Source organism: Passer domesticus, chromosome 2 (assembly GCF_036417665.1).
Source record: "Passer domesticus isolate bPasDom1 chromosome 2, bPasDom1.hap1, whole genome shotgun sequence".
Lineage (NCBI taxonomy): Eukaryota > Metazoa > Chordata > Aves > Passeriformes > Passeridae > Passer > Passer domesticus.
In genome coordinates, this window is record NC_087475.1 from 79,648,712 (window position 1) to 79,671,925 (window position 23,214).

The window sequence follows — 23,214 nt, forward strand, 5'->3', positions numbered from 1 at the left end:
GCAGGAGATTACCACCTCTGTAACACCTACAGTGCCCCAGGCAGGAATTTACCACCTCCATAACTCCTGCCATGCCCTAGGCAGGTTAGGAGCTCCCTAGAGGAGAACATCTAACCCCTACTTAGCTCTACCAGTCCACAATCCAGGATCCAGCAGAGGCACATTTCTGTTGAAGGAGTAGACTAAAACCTGACTACTGCCAAGCTCTTAGAGCCCTAAGGCTGCAAACATATTTACTACAGCACAGCAGGCACAAGGTAGGTTCTTAAATCACCTGCCTGGATCACTCTATAAATGCTTCTGCCTTCACTAGTCTCTACTCAGTAAGTCAATATTACCTGCCAGTACCACACTGACAGTCTGTGGACCAGACACAAGCTAAATACTATTTCTTCCCATCCCCTGCATGATGCCATGAGTATAGAAGCAGGCATTGCCACCTAATTATTCCTTTATTCAGCCCTTTGTAATGAAATGCAAATAGAAAACCTCAGGTTGCCTTTCAGCCAAAGAGTGTCAAGTGAATTATGTACAGATTAAAGATATGCTGGCTCCTGCAGCTACCCCAAAGGGACTGCCCCAAACACACACAGATGGTGAGCAGGCTTTAGTCTAACTAATAAAGGAACTGTTAAACTTAATGTGATCCTCTTCTTGCTGCTGAGTGAATCCATCCAAGGAAATGGAGTTTTTAAAATGTTTCCAAACAGGGAGTCAGAATGGGCCGTTGGTCAGGTACAAACCAGCAATGCCTTCAGCACTCACATACAGCACTTTAAATCTTCCAGACTCTTAAGTAACTATTGGTTAGCCTAACAGGGAGTCTACATTGTCATTTCACTGTCAATAAAAAACATTCAAAAATCACAGAGGTCAATTCTCCCTTCATCTTTCCAAGACAATGAATGGCATATAGGTTAACTGCAAGTATTTGGGAAAGGCTTTCTCTGCTCCCCACAAGACCCCTTGCATCCCTGCTCCTCTGGCCAGCCCTGGGGAAGGTGCAGGTGGAAAATGAGGCTCTGAAGGGGAACAGAGCTGACCAAGTTCCTGCCCACAGTCTGTCCCAGAGCCTGAACCTCTACCCAATCTGCTAGGGCAGAGGTTCATCAACTGCCTTCCTGTCACCAGTGACCTGGCCATTAGGCAGTAAACATCACATTCCTTTTACATCCCATAAAACATGCTCCCTCCGTTGGTCCCAGGAACAGAGATTTTAGGGGTCTGAAAAGGTCTGTTTTGACAGCTTTACCCGATCTGCTAGCATGCATAGACTTTCAACTAGTTACTATACTAGATCCACACCTCCTGACTTGAAGGTCCTTAAGGAATACAATAAATTGAGACTTTCTTCACCAGTAATGGAGAACTGATAATGTCACTCTTAGATATAGTTAAAACTGAACATTATTTCCACTATGAATTTGTCTAGTTTCAGCTTCCAACTACTAGGTATTGTTCTGTCTGTCAGTTTAAAGAATGCCCTGTGCATGGGATTTTGCTTCCTATCTGAATACCTATTTTTATTATCAGGCTTATACGATTACTTAATGGGATTTTTGCACTTCTTGGGTCTCACAGTATGATAGGTTCTCTTCAGCTCTCAAATAAAACCTGCAGCTCTAAATCCTGGTCAGTCAGTCTGCTTCCAGCCAGATCGGCCAGACATTTTAAGATGTGAAGTCACCAAGTCCTGCACTGCTGTGTGCATCTCAAAAGCTTCCTGGTATTCTTTGGTGAGAAATGGGATGCACTAACACCACATGTCTCTATCACAGTCTCAGGCCAGCGAGTAGTCAGTTTCTTGTTCAACTTTTCTATTAAATCCTATCATTACCTCAGCCACCAGCTAGTGGAATTTAATCTTGTTCCTGGTTACATGCTGAAGGCTTTGCTCTAGATACATCTATGGTCTCCTTTGCCTGCTTGTTTGGCTCAGCATTGTGTAACTACACATTTTCTCTATAAAAGGGCTGATGGGGAAACAGGAAGACCTAGCACCCTGTGCATAGAAGAGAATCAGGACTTGGATAGAGAAAGGTCTAACCATGAGCCATGTCTATCCTCAGAGCACAGAAATATTGTCCATGCCTCACCTCCTCTTCCAGCTTGATAACCTTGGCTTGTGCATTGTTTAGGGCCTGGTCAAGGATTTCAATGTGCCTCCGTTGGTCCTCATTGGCTGAACGCACAGCTGCCAGCTCCATCTCCAACTTTTCCTTCTCCTTCAAGTTCTCTTTGTCTGAAAGAAAGACAAGAGCCACTCCATGAGGACAGCTCACAGGCCCCAGGCCACACACCAGAGGAAAGCTGTCACCTCCCTAGAAAAACAAAAATTATGAAAAGCAGCAGGGAGTAGAGCCTTTATAACACAGTGCTGAGACACAGCGGGCAAAGAGCTTCCACTGCCAGGGCTGAGCCCCTCAGTGCCCAGCCTTACACCAGCAGCAGAGACCAGAGGCTGCTTGGGCTGCATCTGCACCAGCAGAGCTTGTGACCCCCAGCACCGCCTCACAGCTTTCCATTCTGCTGAACTGCTAGCACATCCCACAGAAGCATTTTGGCTTGCTCCAACTACCCCTTTTTTACACAATACCCTACACTAAGAGTTCCTTATAGCTGCCAGTTTCAATTCTGTTGCCTTCTGTAAGAAGAAACCTCAGCCCCATGGATGTGGGCTGTGCTGTGCCTTGTGCTTTTTATTTGCAAAGATGGAGATCACTACACACAAAATTTGAAGAAGCCAAATAGTAAACACAAATCTGTGCTGGACAGCCTGAAAATGGAAAGAGGGGAAAACAGTAACAAAGAATATGATAGGAGGCCTCTGTACAGGCTTCCTCTGACCATGCAGAGAGAAGGGAGGTTGTGGGAACCATTGCAGGCCTATGGGGGCCCTGGGTGACCTTCCAGACCTGCAGGATTTAAGGATCCAGTGACCAGTGCTCCCTTCTCTTAAGCATTACAAGTGAGACTAAAGCATGTAGATAACCTCTGTGCTGAAAAATCATTCATTTTTTGGGTAAGATTTAAAACAACATTAAAAAAATAAACAACTGGCTAAATTCAGTCAGCTCTGCTCACATCTTTGTCTTCAGCAACAAATTGCAGGCCCACCATTGACTTTGCTGGCAAGCTGCCTGGGGAAATGCTTGGCTCCATCTGCTTCTGCCCTGACAATGCTGAGAAGCCATTTCTGGGAACACGAGTGTCACAGGCCAATCACTGGATCCCTGATGTCAGAACACAAACAGTTAATGACTGTTTGTGTTGAGCAGGGGATGAGGTTTCTTTCAGTGACATCTGAAATTTCAAATCTGGCCTTTGTTCTAAATGACAACAAAAATAGATACTTGGAAAGCCTCCAGGAAGGAAAACTTCCTCCAAAAATTTATTTGGCATCAATTAAATGTTGTTTTGATTTTTGATTTTTAAAACATAGCATTACATAATTTATTATTTTTTAATTGAAGTGAAAAGCTGCTTCAAAAACACTGAAACATGGGAAACCTGCCCCAAGCATCCAGCCCATGCCACCCAAATGTGGCCACTCAAGCTGGAAGCCCAATCATCCACCTTCCCCCAAGCATGGTCAGAAAACTTCTCAGGGCCAAAGCCATTCCATTTGGGACCTGAACTACCCCCAGCAGGGCCACATTCTTCCTTAATGTCAGGTGGGATGAGAATAAGTTTAATTCATGCACCATCAGCAGGTGCCTGCAGCAAGGTGAGATGGACACAAGCTGAGCCATGTGTACAAGGTAAAAGTGGGCAAGGTGAGCTCAAACCCACCCACCTGTCTTCTCATTTATCCTAAAAGGAGGAACTCAGCACCTCATAAAAACTGCTGGCAGCAACACCATCGTGCTGGCCACTGCAAAGCCCACAGGTAAAGCCCAGTGAGTGCTGTGGACACTGCACCACTGACTGCCACCATGAGCCATCCTGGGATGATGGTGGCCTTCCTCTTCCCTTGTTGGCAAGGGATTTTATATTAGACATGCAGACCTCTTCCTTCAATGCAAAAATATTTACTTCAATCACATTAGCCAGAAGGAATATTAGTATGTATTGTAGAAAAGTGTAAATCTGGGCAAATTATCAGGGAGCTAATGTCATGAGAGGGTGAGGAAGCTGGAAGATGAGTGCTATTTCAGCCCTTCACTCCACCACCTCATGCTGGGACCACACATGCTCTGCTCTGGATTTGAAACCCATGTTTCATGTTACACATGGGAATAACACATATCAAAACAGAACTTGGGATCCTCATTCTCAACTTCCATTAATGGAACTTGAAGTCCTCAGCCTACCCTGTTGCATTGTGCTTTCTATCCTGCCAGAAGAGGACAAATTATACACAAATACACAAAATAATCACTACTAGAAAGCCGGCAAGAAAAATTTCCTGAACACCTCTCAACACTTCTCCATGTCAGCTTCATCCTGTAAAATCCTAGAGGTACATTTTGTAAGTTCTTTACTGCAATAATTTTTAGTGATGAAGGACTTAGTTGAACATACCTTAAATTCTCTTCAAGTGCAAACTAAGTATCCTTAAAGACTAAAACCACTGTTTTACTGCACTACCCTTGCATACACCTTTTTAACTACAGGACTCTAATTAATAACTATTTCTATGTTCTGTGGATCACTGCCATACCCCATTACAGAACAGTTCCCAAAAGACTTCACTGCTGCTCACAGCTGTAATCTCACAGCTTTCTACAGACTCCACACACTGTGGATATTACACTTGTATTCCAGCTGGGTAGAGGAAAGGGAATGAAGAAAGGAGGCTGCTTCAGTGCTTCTCAAACAGGCTTTCTGACTTGTCAGGCTGGACAAGTGCATCAAAAGCAGACAAGTATTGAATCTGCTTTGAAATGGAAACTTTAGACAAAAAGATACAGGCATGAGATGACACAGATTCCGTGTAACTCAGATGCCTTAGCACACATTACATCTGAGTATCAACTTATTTGACCAATTTAATGACCATCTCAATACATCCCATGCTGATTTTTGCCTTGCTCTGATGTTACAACATGGACATATTTTAAAGACAGTCCTTGCTACTATAAAATGACCACTGCTGGCAGAAGAAAATATATCAAATTACAGCAGCCAGAGACTAATTTGGCTGCAGGAGATTTCCTGCAAACAACAGTGGCTCCCATAGCACATCCCTTGCAGCACTTCCAACAATTTCTCTTATGCAGGTTTTCATTTCCCAGTGGTGGCTGTTCACTCACAGCTGTTAATTCCACAGATGCCTCCCAGTGACCATGCCTTTCCTCAGTGAAACCTGAGGGACTTCTTTAGCCTCTCGTCACTCCTGCAGCTCCTGACATGGCAAGTGTGTGGAGGAGCTCTGCCACGCACCGTCCCTGGTCACAGGTGTACGCCATGACAGCTACTGCCAGTCACCGTCGGACCAGCTGACACACCAGGGTGGGGCACAAGAGTCACCTCTCCTGCTCACCTAGATCAAGCTGTGTCCCCGCCAACTCCAGTGGCCCAACCTTCCCAAACAGCCATGGCTGTGAGACAGGGGATCAAGAGCAGGATGGGCCCTCACGCTCCGTCAGCCTCCCCAGACTGACTGTCAGAAGGAATCAGAAATGAGGACAGGACCTTGTTGCCTGCTCCAAAGACCTTTCAGCAGCTGGTATCCACCCCATAATAATAAGCAAAATAAATGAATCAGTATTTACACCAAGGAGTCAAACAGGAGAAGGTTTCCCACAGCTTTACTAAATTCTCTACACATTAAATAGGGTCAGGTTGCCAGATCCAGACATTTCCCTCCAGAGGAGTGGCAGAGCTACTGTCCCTCTGCCTACCTGCCCAAGCCTCACTGAGTCCTCTGCAGCTGTGGTTTGATGCTGACAAAGCTGGGCCAAAGGAGGCCTGGAGCAGCAATGCAGATTATTTCCTGATTATTTCCGGTCTGGAAATGGGAACATTTCTTTGCCTGGAATATTTGGGACAGAGATATATGCACAAGTTCATGGCACATGAACTGAACACTCCCACGAAGTGTAAGGCTCTATCAACACACTGCTAGAACTGTCCCTGTATCCCCACTAACAGATGCAGAGCCATGTGGGTGCGCACAGACCTCAATCTGTCTCAGACACCTGAAAAAACAGTGCTCCCACGGTTCAGAAATCCCCAAAAAACACACAGAATTCTCACACTCCTCCAAAACATATTTTTCCCAAGATATGAGGATAATAAGCTGCATTGTAAGCTTTCTCTCAGCCCTATGCCCTTGAAACCAGCCTTAATCTTCCTGCCTCTTCTTTTCCACAGCATCTCTCAGCCTCCTCCTAAGTGTCTCTTTTCTTGCCTGTATGGGCCCATATGCCTTCATCAGTTGCTGCTTCATGGTTTTCCTTAAAAAAACCCTTTTCCCTCCCAAAACATCACATGATTATCTTTTAACTAATGTGGTGTGCGTATTTTCCAGCCCTGCCTAGCACTCAACACTTAGAGGCACGTGGCCTGGCTTTGTCTATTATAATTGCAAAGAATAAGATTTTTTGTCACCTGCAGCCTCCATCTCGGAGCGCATGACTGACCTGCACTGTTGCACTGCTTATGGAAAGCTCTACAAGGAACTGATCCTTGAACATCCTGCATTGCCAGATTTTTTTTCAGGGAGTTTTTCCCAATACTGGAGTTTTACCATAAAAAAAAATCCTGGTATGCAGTATTACCAGCTTCAAGAATCTTATCTTTCTTTCTTCAGCTCATCACCAAAGTGGCTTAAAAATGACAACTTTTAGGAAACTGTGGATGTTAGAGTCTTATTACATAATTTGGGCCATGTTTCCCAGCTGTCTTCCAAAAACATACGGACTAGAAATCTGCTTTTGCTTTCCTAGTGAAAATTTAGATTTGCATTTACTAATCTGCATTTACTTAATAACCTGCTACTCTTAGGAATAAAACCAAAACATCACCTTCACAACAAACCTTTTTTTCTTCTTCTAAAATGAGTATTTCAATCTCAATGTATATAAAATAGCTAAAAGTCAGTTTCCTTCTTCTCAGTTTTCTGCCTGTGCATCCTATTAAAAGACATGAGGAAGATACAAACTGTGCTTGCAAAAACCCCTAGGTCAGCAGTGAGGTACAACCGAACCCCAGTCATGGTCTGCCCCAGTGGAAGACTCAGACACACACAAACATCAGGGTACAAATGCAGTCAGCAACAGAGGATTTCCAAGCAGAACCTTTTATGGACTCTGAGAGGGGTGTCTGTTAGGCAGACACTCTGATATCGAGGTCAGTACTGTGCATGTCACAGCAGCCCGAAGAACATGACTGAAGAGGACCTGCTTTACATGTGCCCATTTTTCTATTCTTGGAAGCACTCTGCATTGCATTAGTAACATTTAGCTCGCTGGCCTAGCCAGGAGACACTCCAAGCATCCAGACCTTCTTACATGACAGGATCCGAAAAGCTATATTTGTTTGTAAGCTGTGAATTGATTGCAGCAATATGCTGAGTGCACAGCACCAAGTTTCACTGCTAGATATTTATCACTAGAAGCACAGAGCAGGTTTATGCACTGGAAAAGAACTCACACCGAGTCCATCCCAGGGATTTAACTCCTCCTTGTAGCTAACAGCATATAGCAACACTGCCAGGCTGTCTCTACATGAAGAGAGAAGATCCCAGTTTCCAATTTCTACTGAGCAGCTTATGACATCTAATTCTTCCTAAGGATGACAAGATTTATACAGCAATGCTATTTCCTTAAAAGATCATCCCACTGGATTTGCAGCAGTATCTACACACCTTTATGCCATTTGCTAATACAGCAGAGCTAATGCGTCATGGAAAAGATCACTGGATTCTTTTCTGGTTTGTGCACACATGTACCAAACAATCAGCTGTGCTGGCACCATTGCTGCTGGTGGGAGCCAGAAGAAGGCTCTCCAGCATTTGGAGCAGCTGCTGGACATTGCAGGGCTGGTGGTGAGGCATGTGGAATAGTACCAAACTCTGCAATGCTAATGGAGGTGGATGGTTCTCCGCTGCAGTTGCAGCTCATCTTCCAAGGAAGCTCTAGATGCAATAAAACAGAAGGATGAGCTGTACACAGCAATGAGCTTCCCTGGGATTTCAGCTCACAAGATACTGCACAGCTTCCAGGTGACCAAGCCCTTCTGGAAGCATGCTGAAGATGCTTAGGATATGACAGAAGCCATACAATGCCACACAGCATCCAGTTTGGATGGTCACACACACATCAGTGCATGGCAAGGAAACAAGCAGCACTATGGCCAGTCATTATGGGGGCCTACAGTGCATTGGGAATGGATGCTTCCATAGCAATAGAAGCTGTAAAATCTTTGTCACTTCAGTCCTTGGTAAAAGGCATGGTTGAGCTCTGCTCTTTCTGCTGTTAGTCAAACCATGGCACTGACAACTGAGCAGAGCAGAGCTCGTTCTGAGCTCTTCCCAGCCAAGAGAAGAATCTGGCTCCTCTAAAAAGCATGCATCTTTAGAGATTATCTCTGCAAGCAACACTTCACAATTTCAGATAAATATTTATCAAAAATAAGCTAAGTTGTGTTACCATTAACTCCCACTGCTTGAGTCTGGTGCTCAGAGAGAAAAAACCCTACCCTAAACAATCCAGTCTGCAGCTTAAACAAGACTGTGTGATGAATTAGCTGAGTAAAACCAAGCCACAAGCAGGATAACAATTAATAGCAGAGTATTCACCTCCACTCCACTATATGTGTGCATGTATATATGCATATATATATATAAATATATATATCTGCATCTTCCAAACAGATGAGCACAGTACTCACTCTGAGTGGCATAAAGGCCCTCTGTTGCCTTATCCTCGTGCCCATCAAAGTCTCTGCTGGCCAGCTGCCTATTGGCTGTCTCCAGTCGTTCTGCAAAAAACAGGAAATACTTCAAGTATAAATATATGTATATAAAATTGTAGGCCAACCAAGAAAATAAGATGCATGCCAGCAGAGAAGTATAAATAGACTCTCTGAAGGAGGATATTAAAATGGAGGCTGACACATACATAAAAGATGAGGCCTTTGACCTCTTCCATGAAGCTGTGTTATTCAGATTCACAGAAACTGGGGGGAAAGTCTCTGCCATTCACAGCTGACATGTCCAGGCAATCATCTCTCACACTACTCAAAATGCACAAGGCATCTGCAATCTGAATTACCCAGCTGTGTAAGGAGATGGCTGCTTTCCTGCAGTGAAGAGCTGCCCCCAGAACAGCAAGACATCCTGGGGAACGGGAGCCCCCAGCCCAGTGACACCACTCCTTGGGGGTGCCCTGGGAAAGAAGGCATTTTTTTCAGCCAAAGACAGCTTCCCCTGGAAAGGTCCTGCCTTCAGAAACTTCCCCACTTCAAAAAGACAGTGTGACCCATTTACACCATTGCAAAAAACATAAGTCAGCTTGAAAAAGGCACCTCACTGCAGGAGCAGTGAGTACCAAAGTATCCCCCATCAGGAACCTGGATGGGAAATACCCAACGTATCCTCCATTTCCTTTCTCAAAAGGATACACCTTCAATTTTAAGTTTTTTTTTAAAAATGAGATAACCCTGGATACTAGCTACTGGCCTGTGAAGGCACTGACCTCAGAGATTTTTGAGTAACACAGTATTGTTCTATATTACAATTTGCTCTTCAGCTCTTTAGGAGTGGGCAGGTTTGAGACACCAGGATACTGTGACTGGTGGCTTTGCTGTTAAACCCATATTTTCAAGTGCTAAACACAAAGGCACCATCTGGAGCTGATTTTTACACTTTGCCAGAAGTTTTTTTTGCCACGAGGAGGGTGACAACAGTTTTGTCTAATGCCAGTGAGCAGGGCCTTACTTCTCATGATGTGTATCTACATATTGTAGAAAGCCACTCCTCTAAAGCCTGCTGTTCTGGAGCTTGTAAATGAAACACCATGTCAACCAAAGGGGGAAAAACCACAAGTAACTGGAACATACCACGGAGATCCCTGTTGAAGTCATGAAGTCTCCTAATTTCTCCTTCGAGTTTGTTTCTCATTGCTTTGTCCAGGGACTCCCTCTTAGTGGTGGTCTTTACCAAACCCTCATAAGCTTCTGAAATCCTCTGAATCTCAATTTCAAACTGAAAGAAGAGAGAGTTTCTGTTAAAGCCCTGCAGGAATGTGTCCCGTTCCAGCACTTGCCCAGCACATTCCAATAACACAAGGGGTCAGGGCAATGCTCATGTCAAGTGTCACACCAGCCACCAACTCTGCAATGACCAATCTCCCTGGCAGGCAATGGCATGAAGCCCCAGCAGTGCTCATGGCTCCTGCAGTGGGGATCCCTGTAAACACACTGTGGGGCAGCTCACCATGTCACAACACCCCAGGACACCCCGTTGGCAGCTCCCAAAAAACCTTGAGGTGGGCTAAACTTGATGGAACTGCTTGGTTGCCTTTGGTCTATGACCAAGGTGACTGCTTTAATGCCACCCAAGAGGAGAAAAAACAAGAAACGGTGTACTTGTGTGGGCTGTATTCTCTCCTAGGAAGGGTGTAGGAGGCAACATTTATTGTTCAACAGGTCCCTGATCCAGAACTTATCTCTGAGCTCTGAATGCCACCAAAAGTATTTTAGGCTCAGCTCTGCTATCATGTCACTTTTAAAATACTGTGATCCATTCCTTTCCATCCTTGACTAAAGACGGCTTTATACAAGAGAAACTCTCTATAACAGACAGAACCAATTGCTTTGGGTTTTCAATCTCCCTAATTTCATCTCCTTGAAATCTGGTGAACTGCAGGCAGGGTATGCAGAGAAATCCCTTAGTGGTGAACTTGCATCTTAAGACCTGAGCCCAAAAGACTGACAGAATAATAGTTCTGGGTAGAGTTTTGCTGTTCAGCTCAATCCATCAAACTCTTTCCATAAGATAATGTCATGTTAAGTGATACGGCTTTAGTAAAATTATTGCTGCAGAGATGATCAATGCTGATGTGTTCCTGCATGCCTTACCTTTGTGTTTGTGGAGAAATGCTTGATAATGTGCACAGGCTGGAAAACCAAAAGACATACATAGTCTCCCACGTACCTTTCTAAATCTAGTGCTTTTTTGGCCTCTTGAGTCATAGGTGGGACAGATTCATGATTTTTAAAGCCAGGGTGCAAGCTCACCTCTACTTGCTGAAGAGTTAGGTCCCTCTCAGTAAGTTCAGGCATGATTTTCCAGCTGCAGCACTTGCAGAATGAAAGCTCCAGGGACACTAGAGCTGTCACCCCACTGGCTGTGTAGGAACTCACAGCAAGGCTCCAGCAGCTTGGACATGCACGTCCTACAATGCTGGAGCCACTCTGTCAAGATACAGCCCATGGGCAGGCAGCACCTCCAAACCACGCACCAAGGAAAGCTTGGCAGAGCCATGATGGGGAAACCTGATTACCTTCTCCAATTTCTGCTTCCAGCTTGTTCACAAGCACAAAAGCTGAAACAAGTGGGGAGATTCAGACTAGCATGAGAAGGCGTTTCTTTCCTGAGTGGGTGGTCAAACCCTGGAAAAGGTTTCCTAGAGAGGTGGTTGATGCCCCCAGCCTTTCAGTGCTTTAGAGGCATATGAACAATGCCCTTAGCAATATGCTTTAATTTGATTCTCTCTGAATTGTTCAGGGAGTTGGTAAGCCACTATCTGCAGGAGAAGATGCTCTCTCCAGACAGCTCCTTCCACAGCAGAGCAGATTTGCCAGCACAAAAGTGGCTTTCCACAGCCTAACAGTCTGGCCCAATGCAGCTGGTTACCACAAGGGCTCTGCTTGGCCTTCTATATGCTGATATTTCCCAAAACACCAACATCACCACACCATCTGCAGCCCTAGTGGCAAAAAACTTGCTGTACCAAGTGCTCCATCAGCACTGAGCAAAATTAAAGGAGAGCAGAAGAACAGCCATAAATTGTGTTGGCGTTTCTCAGCAGCTCTGGGATTTCCTTCTCCTTCTTCTATGGAGGAAAAAGAAAACAATTTAGCCTTTTCTCTGCCTGGTAGCTCCTGGAGCCAACCCACTCAAACAACCCACACATGTAGCACAGGGAAGAGCCAGCCCAGCCTGGCAATTAACCTTCAGCAAGGTAACACTACTCAGAAAAGGGAAAATCATGCAAAAAGCTCAAAATTAAATGCACACAATTCCTCTTCCAATTCTTTTTAGGTAAGAAAACGAGGCAACTCATCAAACAGCGCAGGGACTCAACACCACCTTGTACCTCTCTACAACAACTGAGAATGTGACAACTCTCAGAACTGATCAACATGTACAAATACCCAGGGAGTCCTACAAGTCAGGCTGACTTTCTCCAACTTCTTTTCCTATTCTGTAATAAATAAAAGTGATGGGAAGGTGGTCCTACCTAGAGTAAAATTGTTACCCACAAACAAGAAGTACTCCTTCCTGACCTTTCCACTTGCAACAAGAGGGAAGAATTTTCACATCCAAAGTACGTAATTTAACTCAATCACATTTTCAGAGGCAATGTTTGTGGGAACCGAGGAAGACCTGCCCTGACCTTGTGCTCAAACACAGCAAAAGCAGCATGGGAGGGATACCATGTGTTAGAGATTTGGTTTCCTGAAGAAGGAATGCACTTGAGTATGTGTTTCACTTTAATACTCCGCTTACATTCCCCCAAAGTCAATGAGACTCAAGTCCACACTTTATTGACTGAAGTGAAACTCCAGCCCATGCCTGAATACCTTTTTGTTGGTGTCTGATGCAATAGACTTGCGGGGCATCCAAGATAAAGAGAGAACCATTTCCAAGGCTGAAAGAAACTGGAATATTTATGGGGCATTACACTTAAATACCTTTTACTGAACAACACAGCTTTTGTAAAATTAATAGCTGGAATATTTCTTTTTGCCCACAAAGGCCACAGGAAGTCAGTATTAATGTTTTGGCAGATTTCTTCATGAATAGTTAATGTTGCTGTGAAATTTTTTTTTAACTAAGTTTAGGAGATTCTGGGAATAAACTAAACTCATCTTGTTGCAGAGAAGGAGGCAGAAAGGACAGCAGCTACAAAACACTTGCTCTTTTTTCTAATCTGTTTGAACAGATTGTCACAAATTTCTCCCAAAGTGGAGGCTGGGACATGGTCTATAAGAGCTGCTTCTTCTATGAAGGATCTTGTCTCCAAGAACACCCTGATCCACCCAGTATACAAAAAAAATTGAGCTCCTATATAGACTTCTAAATTCAGAAAGAAAAGACCTGCAGTCTAAGCTCATTTGTGTATAAGTGGCGGGAAGACATAGATGAAATAGTAGTACAGGGTCCTAAATAAGTTATTTGGTCCAAGCCCTTGGGACCCAAAGCCAGCAGATCTCAGGAGCATCTCTGATTTGCCTTTAGTGAGTCTCAGTTTTAAACAATTTCTACTTCACTTGACACAACTCTTCATCTTCTCACCCCAGGCAGTGTGCAAGACATCACCTTTCTCTGCTGAAAAAACCTGCATATTTATAGAAAAGAGTATGCAGGATCTCTCAGAAAAAAATGGGTTTCAAGCAAAATCTTTATCAAATGGTTCTTTCAGATAAAGGGACAGTGGTTTTAGAACCAACATGTTCAAATGGATGTCTAACAGCAGTTCTTAGAAACTCGAGGAGCAGTAACTGAAAGCCTCTAAGACAATCCAGTTCATCCATTTCATAACAATGGACAACCCCACTGGTCGCTGTTACACTTCTGAAGAGTGTGGAGCACCGCACCAGCTTATTGTGGTGGACAAGACGGCTTAGGATAGATGAGAATGTTCTCTTCATATGGCTCTCATCAGCATCTCTAACCCCTGTGCAGATGGTACAGGACCCTGCTGCACCAGGAACATATTGCCCATGGGAGACTTCCAGGGAAAGCTCCAGTGAGGCCAGCATGGAAGATGGAAGGGGAAAATATCCAGTTGAGAGAGATGTGATGGACTGCCCTGTTTCATCCTAAATGCAGTAGAGCCCACAAAGCACAGGATTACCCATCTGTGAGACCACCATGGAGAGGCAGTAGTTAGAAGTGGCCAGTGGTGCATCCCCACTGCAGTGACACAACTCTGAAGAACAGCTGCCCAAAGGCAGAAGCAGCAAGATGGTGTTCCTGGCAGGCTCCATCCCCGTCTCTACACCTACCTTCTGCAGCTTGTCTGCCTTCTCGTAGTACCCCTCCAGCTCCTGCCGCAGCACGTGGTTCTCCTCGGAGAGCATCTCTACCATCTGCTGTGCCCGCTCCACGATGGCAAAGGCGTCCGGTGTCAGCTGCTGGCCCGGCAGCGTCGGGGTCTGGGCAGCCACAGGGGCTGGCAGCGGGGGCAAGGAGCCTGGGAGCAGAGGGCCAGCGGCGGCCTGCGAGGACATGGGGCTGTGCTGCTGGGCCGGCGGCGGCGGGAAGGGCGGCTGGCATTGTCGGCTGTGGGAAAGCACACATGGGGGAAGTGTTAGAGCCGCATGCCCTCGAAATGCTTACGGGAGCTTTCACCTAATGACTGCATGGTTTATTAACAGTGTTCTAACTGGACAGTCACGACTCCTAAATGCCAACAATCGCAGCAGAGACTGGGTAAATTGTCTCCTTGCCTGCTCTTGACAGTGACATACATGCCTGGTATGAGCGCATAAAGGACGCACTGACTCAAAACCAGCATTTTTGCCTAGGTGTGCAGCTAATACTTCAGCAGCCACCAGCCTCTTCCTGCCTCCCCTTCCCACAAACATCATGGCTGAGAAGCATAAGCTGGCAGGCTTGAAGAAAACACAAGGGATGCATTACTCACCCTTTGAACACCATTCCCCACCCAGAGCAAGACCAGTGGATCACCTGAGCTGGGAGGCAAGAGGAAGTGATGTGAGCAAAGCAGCATCCCTGAGAGGGTTTAGCAAGTGGAATAGGAAGTGCTGCTGCAGAACTGCTGGAAGCACAGCCCTATTCAATCACAGTGAGCCATTAAAGCCATCTTCCAGCCGGAGACCTCATTGTGTTGTTCCCCGATTAAGGACATCTATCACTCACCAAACTCATATCAGGGAAGAATAAGAAGTGAGCTGGTAGTGGATCTGCTTGTGAGCTAGGCTTGCTGCCAGCAGGCAGCTCTTTAATACACCCGAATCATAATTTGCAGTGGCTGGAAGATAATCCAGGAGGATGTCTCAGCAGTGAGGGTAAGCCTGCAGCTGACAGCCAGGAGGGATCAGAGTCCCTCACTCAACCCATCTCCATCCCTCCATCCACTGCACAGGCAGCCCTTGAAGCCTCAGTCACGGGAAGCAGTCCCAGGCAAAATCTCACTGTGCACAGGCTGAGCCACTTCTCAGCCCTAATGCCAAAGTTCTGAAATTTCTACATTGATCTTGCTAAAGAGACTCAAGCCAGACCATGTGGCACCTCAGTGTCAGGGCCCAGTCTGGCTGGAAAATAAGTTGGCTGCTAGACCCCACCTGAAGTCTGCAATCAAGCACCTCCTGGATTTATATTTTAATGTAAACACAAGCTATTAGGCTTGCTGTTGATATCATTACCTTTATTTCTGTACCCTACACACAGCACAAGACATAATGAACACACATATTTATTCCACTGGGCCTCAAAGAACCATGAATGCTTTTTCTTAGACAGACAATTTTGTGCTATATAAATACATAGTAATTATGGTTATTGTTGTCTTCAGCACCTACACAGCTTCTCAAAATAGGGTTTTCAAAAGCCTTCAGTGTTGGCCTAATTCTACTGACAATAACCCACCACTTCCTTCAACTGCAGCAGAACAAAGCTGAAAAGTGAAAGCAATTTTAAAATCCTGCCCTAGAAAATGAACAGCACTGCTCTAACAAACTTGTCACTGCCAAGCCACACAACAGCAAAGAAAGCCAGCAATTCAGCCTTAATCTTCTGTCCAAACTAGAGTGAAAGCAAATCTGCAGGCCCCCAGACACAGCACACACAGTCCCACACTCTCATCCCAGCTTTGCCCAATGTATCCACACTGGCACAGAAAGGTACTGAAGTGGAGGAAACACTGAACACAAGTACACTGCTAACTTGGTCAGAAGTACAGACCAGTGCCTCTGGGAAGAAGATCCCAGCAGAGCTTCATGCAGCTAGCATTGAGGAAAGCTGTGCTGAGCTCAGTCTGGCCTTGAGATGGCTTTTACCTGCCTAGCATAGACATGCTCTAAGGCCGTGTCTCTCCTGTAAATGAAACATCCACAGGGGCAGCTCAAAACGACAGGAGAGGGGTCATTCCCTCTGGGCAGTTGCCAGGACCAGAAGGGTTTGCTCTCAGTCCCAGGCATATTAGCTCTCTGGCAGAGGTGCAGGCTAATTACTAAGGAGCTAAATGTCTACTGAAAGACAGGAAGCCAGGGAGGTGCTGTATGATACTTCACAAAAAAAAACCAAAACACTCAGGAACTAACAGAATCACAGAATAGCTTGGGTTGGAAGTGATCTTTAAAAAACATCTAGTCCAACCACCCTGCCACAGGCTCGGACACCTTCCACTAGACGAGGCTTCTCAGGGCTCCAACCAGCCTGGCCTTGAACACTTCCCATGAAGGAGCATCCAGAACCTCTCTGGGCAAACCATTGCAGTTCCTCACCACCCTCAGCATAAAAACTTACTTCCTTATATCTAATCTAAATCTACCCTTTCCAGTTCAAAGCTAACTCCTTTTATCCTGTCTCTCCAGGCTTTGGTAGAACGTCCTGCTCCAGCTTTCTTATAAGCCCCCATTAAGTATTAGAAGGCTGCAGAAAGATCTCGCTGGAGCCTTCTCTTCTCTGGGCTGAAAAACTCCAACTCTCAGTCTGTCTTTCTAGGAGAGGTGCTCCAGCCCTCTGATCATGGGCATAGTTCTCATACCATCCCCACAGTCCCCCTTTCCTTCTGGTGCTCCAGTGTGCAAACCTGGCAAGGGACCTGATGCCCATTGTGGGACTTGAATATTCTTTTGCTCAAAATTCCGAACAATAAATAACATCATGAGTGAGGGATGTCACTCACAGTGCAAAAGATGCTCCACAAGTGAATGTGAACTCGGACAAGTACGCAACGCCTCCTCAATGCTGCTGGCAGCCTGTCTGTGCTCACATGTTTTACCACAGCAATGAATTCAGTTAAGTGTGAGCTTGTTTGTCTTTACCAAAAGAAAAGGCACCACTGGTTTTATGCAAGTAAAAGCCCGACTGTCTGGATGCAGTTACACCCCTACAAAGACGCTTAGTAGAAAGCAGAAAACAGAAGATTTGCTGCAGGTACAGATTTTCTCGCTTCTTTATGGGAATAGCGTAGAGCAATAGAATTAAATTGATCTCTGAATCTAAACTAGTGGAGATACAGCAATTTTTCTTTTTTATTATGAAGCACAGCAATCTTTGTCCATAGATACACCCTTCAGACCCTTCATTAACTTTCGACACTGTACTTTTGGGAAATCTATGCCTTTCATCAATTTAATCTTTTCTTGTCACTTTAGCCTGTCTAGTTCTACACTACAGAGGAAGGAAAGACCACAGAGATCTCTATTTTCTTGAACCGCAAATGACTTTTTGAGCTACTAAAGATTTACACCCTATAGCAGCTACCAGCCACCAGAGTCTCAGCAGCCACGGCCACAGGAGAGTTTCTCCAGTGTTTTTCAGCTCGGAAACTGAACAGGTACAACAGACTTTATACCTCCTGAAGCACAGCTGTTCCAACAAAATTAATGTTTCTAACTTTCTTTTAACTTGTTTAATCTGTCCCAATTTAATTCTGACTTGGCCAACTACAAAATCTTTGAGTACATACGCAATAAAATAAACACAGCAATTCACATTAACAAATCAGCATTTGCAAAAATAGGAATGCTGTAACAGCAGCTTAGCTGCTATCCAAATTCTCATGTAAAGCTCCAAAGAAACGCAGCAATCAGGATTATCCTGAGGTCCTCTGAGCTTAGTAAAGAATGACATTCTCACAATGCTTGTACTGTATTTTAAATGTTGATCTTACTCTGCATTAGAGCAGGTTACAATCTTTCAGCCAAACATTCTAGTCAACAATCATCCTTCTTAAAAGCATGCAACAGTGGAACATTATGAGCTTTGGCTATCTCTGCAACATTTCAGCTACATTTCTATTAAAAACATATTTTTTGTTGGCATTCTTGTAGAGGTAGGGCCCCCCCATAAGCTTCTGCAATGTATTGTAAAGAAGGGAAAAGAGAAAAAAAATAAGGAAAACAGCTTTTTGTATAAAGAGCACCAGCAGGCCGTGAGGCTTAAGGGCTACTGTGCTGGGGTCACCAACACTCTCCCTCTTTTCACAGATACACCATGTGATACATGCAAAACAGCTTATTACCTATAGCTTGCAATACAATGAATTCAGCAAAATACTTGACTTCACTTTCATAAGAAATTCCTCAATTTCTCAAGTTGGGGCTGCCCAAGCCCCCAAATTTAGGCATGGTCTTAATACTCCTCTTATACTGGACCACCTGGGAGCAAGAATTACCGAGACAGAGAAATCTGGGGAGAATTTGTAACTTTATGCAGAAATAAGAAACCCAGAAAGGAAAATTAATGACAAAGTCCACTTGCTGTTGATGACCAGGAAATCATAAATACAAAAGAGTTGTTGTTGGATAAAGCAGCACAATATTAGTAAATGAAAATGCCTGTACATGCTCTGGAAATGAAATTCCACCTCAGCCTTGCTACAGGTACCGTGAAACTCTCCTCTGTTCAGGATTAGAAAGGCGCCAGTGGAGGAAGGACTTTGTTTCCAATACACCATGGCATTTACATTCATAATTAAAATGCCCTCCTCTAACCTATTTAGCTCATCTTTCTCTGAATGCTCTGCCTTCCTTTGCCCCTAGGGCAGGCTGACCTATTTCATCTTTCAAAGACTCTCCCAAGGAACTTCATCTCACAACTTCATGAATCTTCTGTGGATGCTCTGGCTGAGTCAGCGATGAGAATAAGGCGTTTCTGGGCTGCAGTTCTTTGAAGTTGCCTTAGGCTTTTACCTTACAATGAGAGTAAAAAAGTGTGTGAAATGTGCTTATTCCTGCCCATTGACTGGGAGCCTTCAGTCAGGATACTAACCTCAGACCAGGTATCTACTTGAATTCATTATGATTTCTGCAGTCATGAAGCAGACTTCAAACACTATTCTGTCTCACTGGGAATAACATGGAAGAAACAGTATTATGACCGTGCAGGACAAAAACAGGATCATGGCAAAGTCAGCAAGTCCACTCTGATGGTCATGCTGCAAGGAAGCAAAATTATAGATCCATCACTAAATGGTGATACAGAAAGAAATGGGAGAACATTTGCCAAAGCCCAGACATGGCCCTCATGGTATTCTCTGTCCTATGGAATCAGCAACAGTTGCAGCACCTTGTAAACACAAGTGCTTGTTTCAAAAAACATTCTGCAGACTTGGACTCAACATCTTTTGAATTCCCTGTTTTGTTGGTGACATTTGCTAGTTCCGGAAAGACTTAGCCCATCTTCTTTGGCACAATTACGTGAAGATTCTGCAGGGCAAAATTATAATCTAAAAAGACATATGCTGTATCAAACATACCCTTGATAGTTAGGAGAGGGACAGGATATTGTATTTCCTCACAGAGATCCACACTCAGAACAGATTCTCAGCATAAGAAAAAGGTGCTTTCCTGAACCTCTGCACTTCTAGAGGAACCAGCTGGGATAATAATAGAGAAGGCTAAGGAGAAATGACAGGGCATCACCCAAGCTGTGGAAACAGCTTCATTTCACTTTCATTTATTTTTATGTAAGGCATATTAGACCAGAAGGAAAGAATACAAAGCAAAGCTCTTCTGCAGGGCTGCCAGCATTCACGTCAGATAGAAGCATAGCCTCCAACCTACGCTCATGTTTGGGCTATCCTTGCAGAGAAAAGCCAGGACAAGTCAGTTTGGGTGTAACATCCTTCAGCTTGTCCACAGTGACAGCAAACCCGCCTGCCTGGGCTGTCTCAGGGAAGAAAAGGAGCTCCTTGTGTCCCGACATCAGCCACAGACATGGCTGAATTGGTAACTATCAACAGGTTGTCTGAAAACAGCAGTAATATGTGTGGGGGGAATAAATACACAAATACTGGAGAAGCAGCAGAGTATTTCAGCAGTTAATTATAGACTTCTACATCCCGGCAGGGTGGAATTTTATGAAGCGTATAAAAAATGGGATGTATTTAAAAACAGCCCAGATTTATTCTTTTCATTGATTCTGCATGCTGACTTTCAAAACACATGGATTAAATCAGAATGAAAAGGTTCCTGCATGATTGTCTTCCGCATGTACCACAAATTAATTCCCCTCAGTAAGAAGCAGAGTTTCCAGTTCAAGGCCTCATTTGCACTATACACATTTTTTATTAATAGTGCAGATAAAGAAATCATTCTGAATAAAAGACACCAGGATCTGACAAGAGACATTGGGATCAGAGAAGTGGATTCACTGCACTGAGCGATCTGGATCACAGCTTAAGCACAACATGGAGGTACAATATCGACTTGAGCTGGTCCAAGTTCATCCATCCAGGAATAAATACAGCAAGCTGAAGTAAAAGGGTGGAAAATACTATCCTGGGCTGTGACAACCCTCACATGCCTGACTGGGTAACAAGCTGTATGGGGAGATCCCAGGGTGCCAACTGCAAGTGTTAATGAGCTATGTAAACAAGGAACACTGAGTCAAATCAGAGGTGTTACTACACCTGATTAGCCTCTGGTCCAGCTGGTACTGAACCAGTGTTTAGGTCAGCTTTCCACAGTGAAAAAAAGGGATTTTGACACTAGTGAAATAACTACAGGGCTCTGGGCTCCATCTGTTAAGTGTATTAAAGAACTGATAGCACAGATCTCTTCATTGTAGTTGACAAAGATTTTGCAAAATCCCTGGTAACTAGAAAACACAGGCTGAAACAAAAATGGAGATCTTTGCCAGAGATGGCAATTAGCTAGTGGAACAAGGCTATAAAATCTGTGATGGATTCTCCAGATGGAGATTGTTATACTCCCCAGGACTGAATGTTTCACAAACTGGAATTAATTCACGGCATAGTGCAAAAAACTAAATTAGATTAGTTCCAAGCCCTTTTACCTAACAAACTGTGACTTTCTGAACCTGCACCTAAGGAAAGTTAGCAAAGACACCATTCAAGAATGGCTGCACATCTAGGAAAGGAAACGTTTTCTAAAGATTATTATACTTGGCCAACTTAAAGCATTCAGAAGTTGTGAGTCAGGGCCCCAAGCATCAAGCAACTGGCTTAAAAATACTGACATTTTAAAAGGAAAAAATACTGGTTCATTTTTATTTGCCTTCTAGTTGTTTTGTCCTTTAAGCATCAAGGTTCAAGCTCTGCTCTGCCACTGTGATGTCCATAAAACAGAAGTCATTAAATCTAATTTATATAAACGTTAAGACTACCACATCATATGATTCTAAGAATTCTTCAGTACAACACAAATTAATTATCTTGAAATTTGCAATAAATTTCAAGATTTCACCCCAATGATTATAAAGGCAATGTTTCCTTTAAAACAAGTCATGTGCAAAACAAAAAAGTCAAACCAAAAAAGGAAATTAAGCAGCAGATACAGTCCTTCAACAGCCTCCGACCAGCATTGGTCCATTTCCAGCCACGTTTCCCTTGTCAGAGAAGGACTGTGGGGAAGTGGGGGTTCAGTGACCCCTTAAGTCTTTTCCAGCCCTGGTATCTCTAAGTGCTTTTTCTGGATTGATGCACTTTGTGTTTGTCCTCTTTTCTGGAACACAGAAGACTGTCACATTGTCCCTGTCCAGAGGATGCCAGGATGGATGGGCTGGGGAACTGATATGACCAAGACAGAGGGAAGGAGATGCTGGGGTATATGACATTCCCATCTGACCACGAGCAAATTTCCGTTTCCATCAGCTTCTTTCCCAGACACTCCTGACGAGATTAAAGCTGAAATTCCTTACTTCACTTGTTCTTCTAACAGAAAAAACAGCCTCCCAAACCCACCCCTACTGTTAATTAACCTTATGAAACCAGGCAGTCCCCTCTCTCAACCTCTTCTGTCAAGGTCCTCCATCCCAGCCAGATGGCTGATGGTGAGCATCCCCAGAGCCCAGGTAAAGGGAGAAGCAGTGAGCAAGTGCAGGGCTCACAGGAAGGTTTCTGCTTGGGAGCACACCAGGAGAGTAACACATGCACCCAACTCCTCCAGCAGGGCTCAGACAGTGACTGCTGCCCAGGCAAATCCTCTAGCAAAGACAAGGCTGACATCCCTGAACAGGTAACCTGCCTTTATCCTCTCCAAAGATTGAAATACTTGGCATGGAGAACACTTTATGAAATTTCATTTTAACCATCCCAGACATGGGCAAGCCCATCCTGTCATGCAGCCCAAGATGCATACAAGGACACACTGGAGCACAGCTACTGAGATAGAGAAATGACAAGTAATGAATAAGCACACAGGGACTACATCTGTCACCTCCTAAATCCTTTTGTCCACCAAATCTTCCTGGATGTCAGGACCATACAGGACCTGGGACCTGTTATAAACTGGGATAAGCACAGAATAAACTAAGTGAGTTTATTTCCTAGTTTTTAGTGACAGCAGTTCATAATAGAGAAAAAGTCCAGGTAACGAATATTTCAGTGCGCCAAAGGAAAGTGAAAGGCTGACATTCCTGTGTAAAAATTATAGAGAAGCCTGAGATGAGGATGAAGACCATCACTTTGCTGAGACCCAGAGGCTCACTGTCTGACATCTGAACACAGCCAAATAGTCCCCCATTCACTGACAGGAAACATCCCCAAAATCCAGGCAGCACATGAAGGGAGCCAAGAAGGACCTGAAAATGACCACCTGTACATCAGATCCAGAACTGCCTTAAATGAAGCTCAAGAGACACCTTACACCTCAGAGCAAGCCCAGCTTTGGTGAAACAGTCCCCAGCCATGCCAATCCCCTGTAGCAGATATCTCCCCTGCAGTGTGATTTGGGGGTAAACAATGCTGCCTTGTCAGAAATGAGCAGTGACCACCATCACGAGCCAGTGGATTTCTCCCCACAGCTGCTGGGGTGAACCAGCCTTTGCTGAGGAATGGCATGGAAATCTGCATTCAATCAAAGGGGTTTGTCAGCATTAAC

General features: G+C 44.5%; 1 protein-coding gene across 1 annotated transcript in view; it reads right to left on the minus strand.

Annotated features, from left to right (window-relative positions):
• The window catches only part of AMOTL1 (angiomotin like 1), a 54,405-nt gene that overhangs the window by 15,277 nt on the left and 15,914 nt on the right, over positions 1-23,214 (minus strand). The window contains exons 4-7 of the mRNA XM_064409487.1: positions 14,185-14,461; positions 10,009-10,153; positions 8,839-8,928; positions 2,097-2,242 (exon numbers count right to left, since the gene is read on the minus strand). Of these exons, the coding sequence (XP_064265557.1) occupies positions 2,097-2,242; positions 8,839-8,928; positions 10,009-10,153; positions 14,185-14,461 (658 nt within the window). The remainder of the gene's footprint in view (positions 1-2,096; positions 2,243-8,838; positions 8,929-10,008; positions 10,154-14,184; positions 14,462-23,214) is intronic.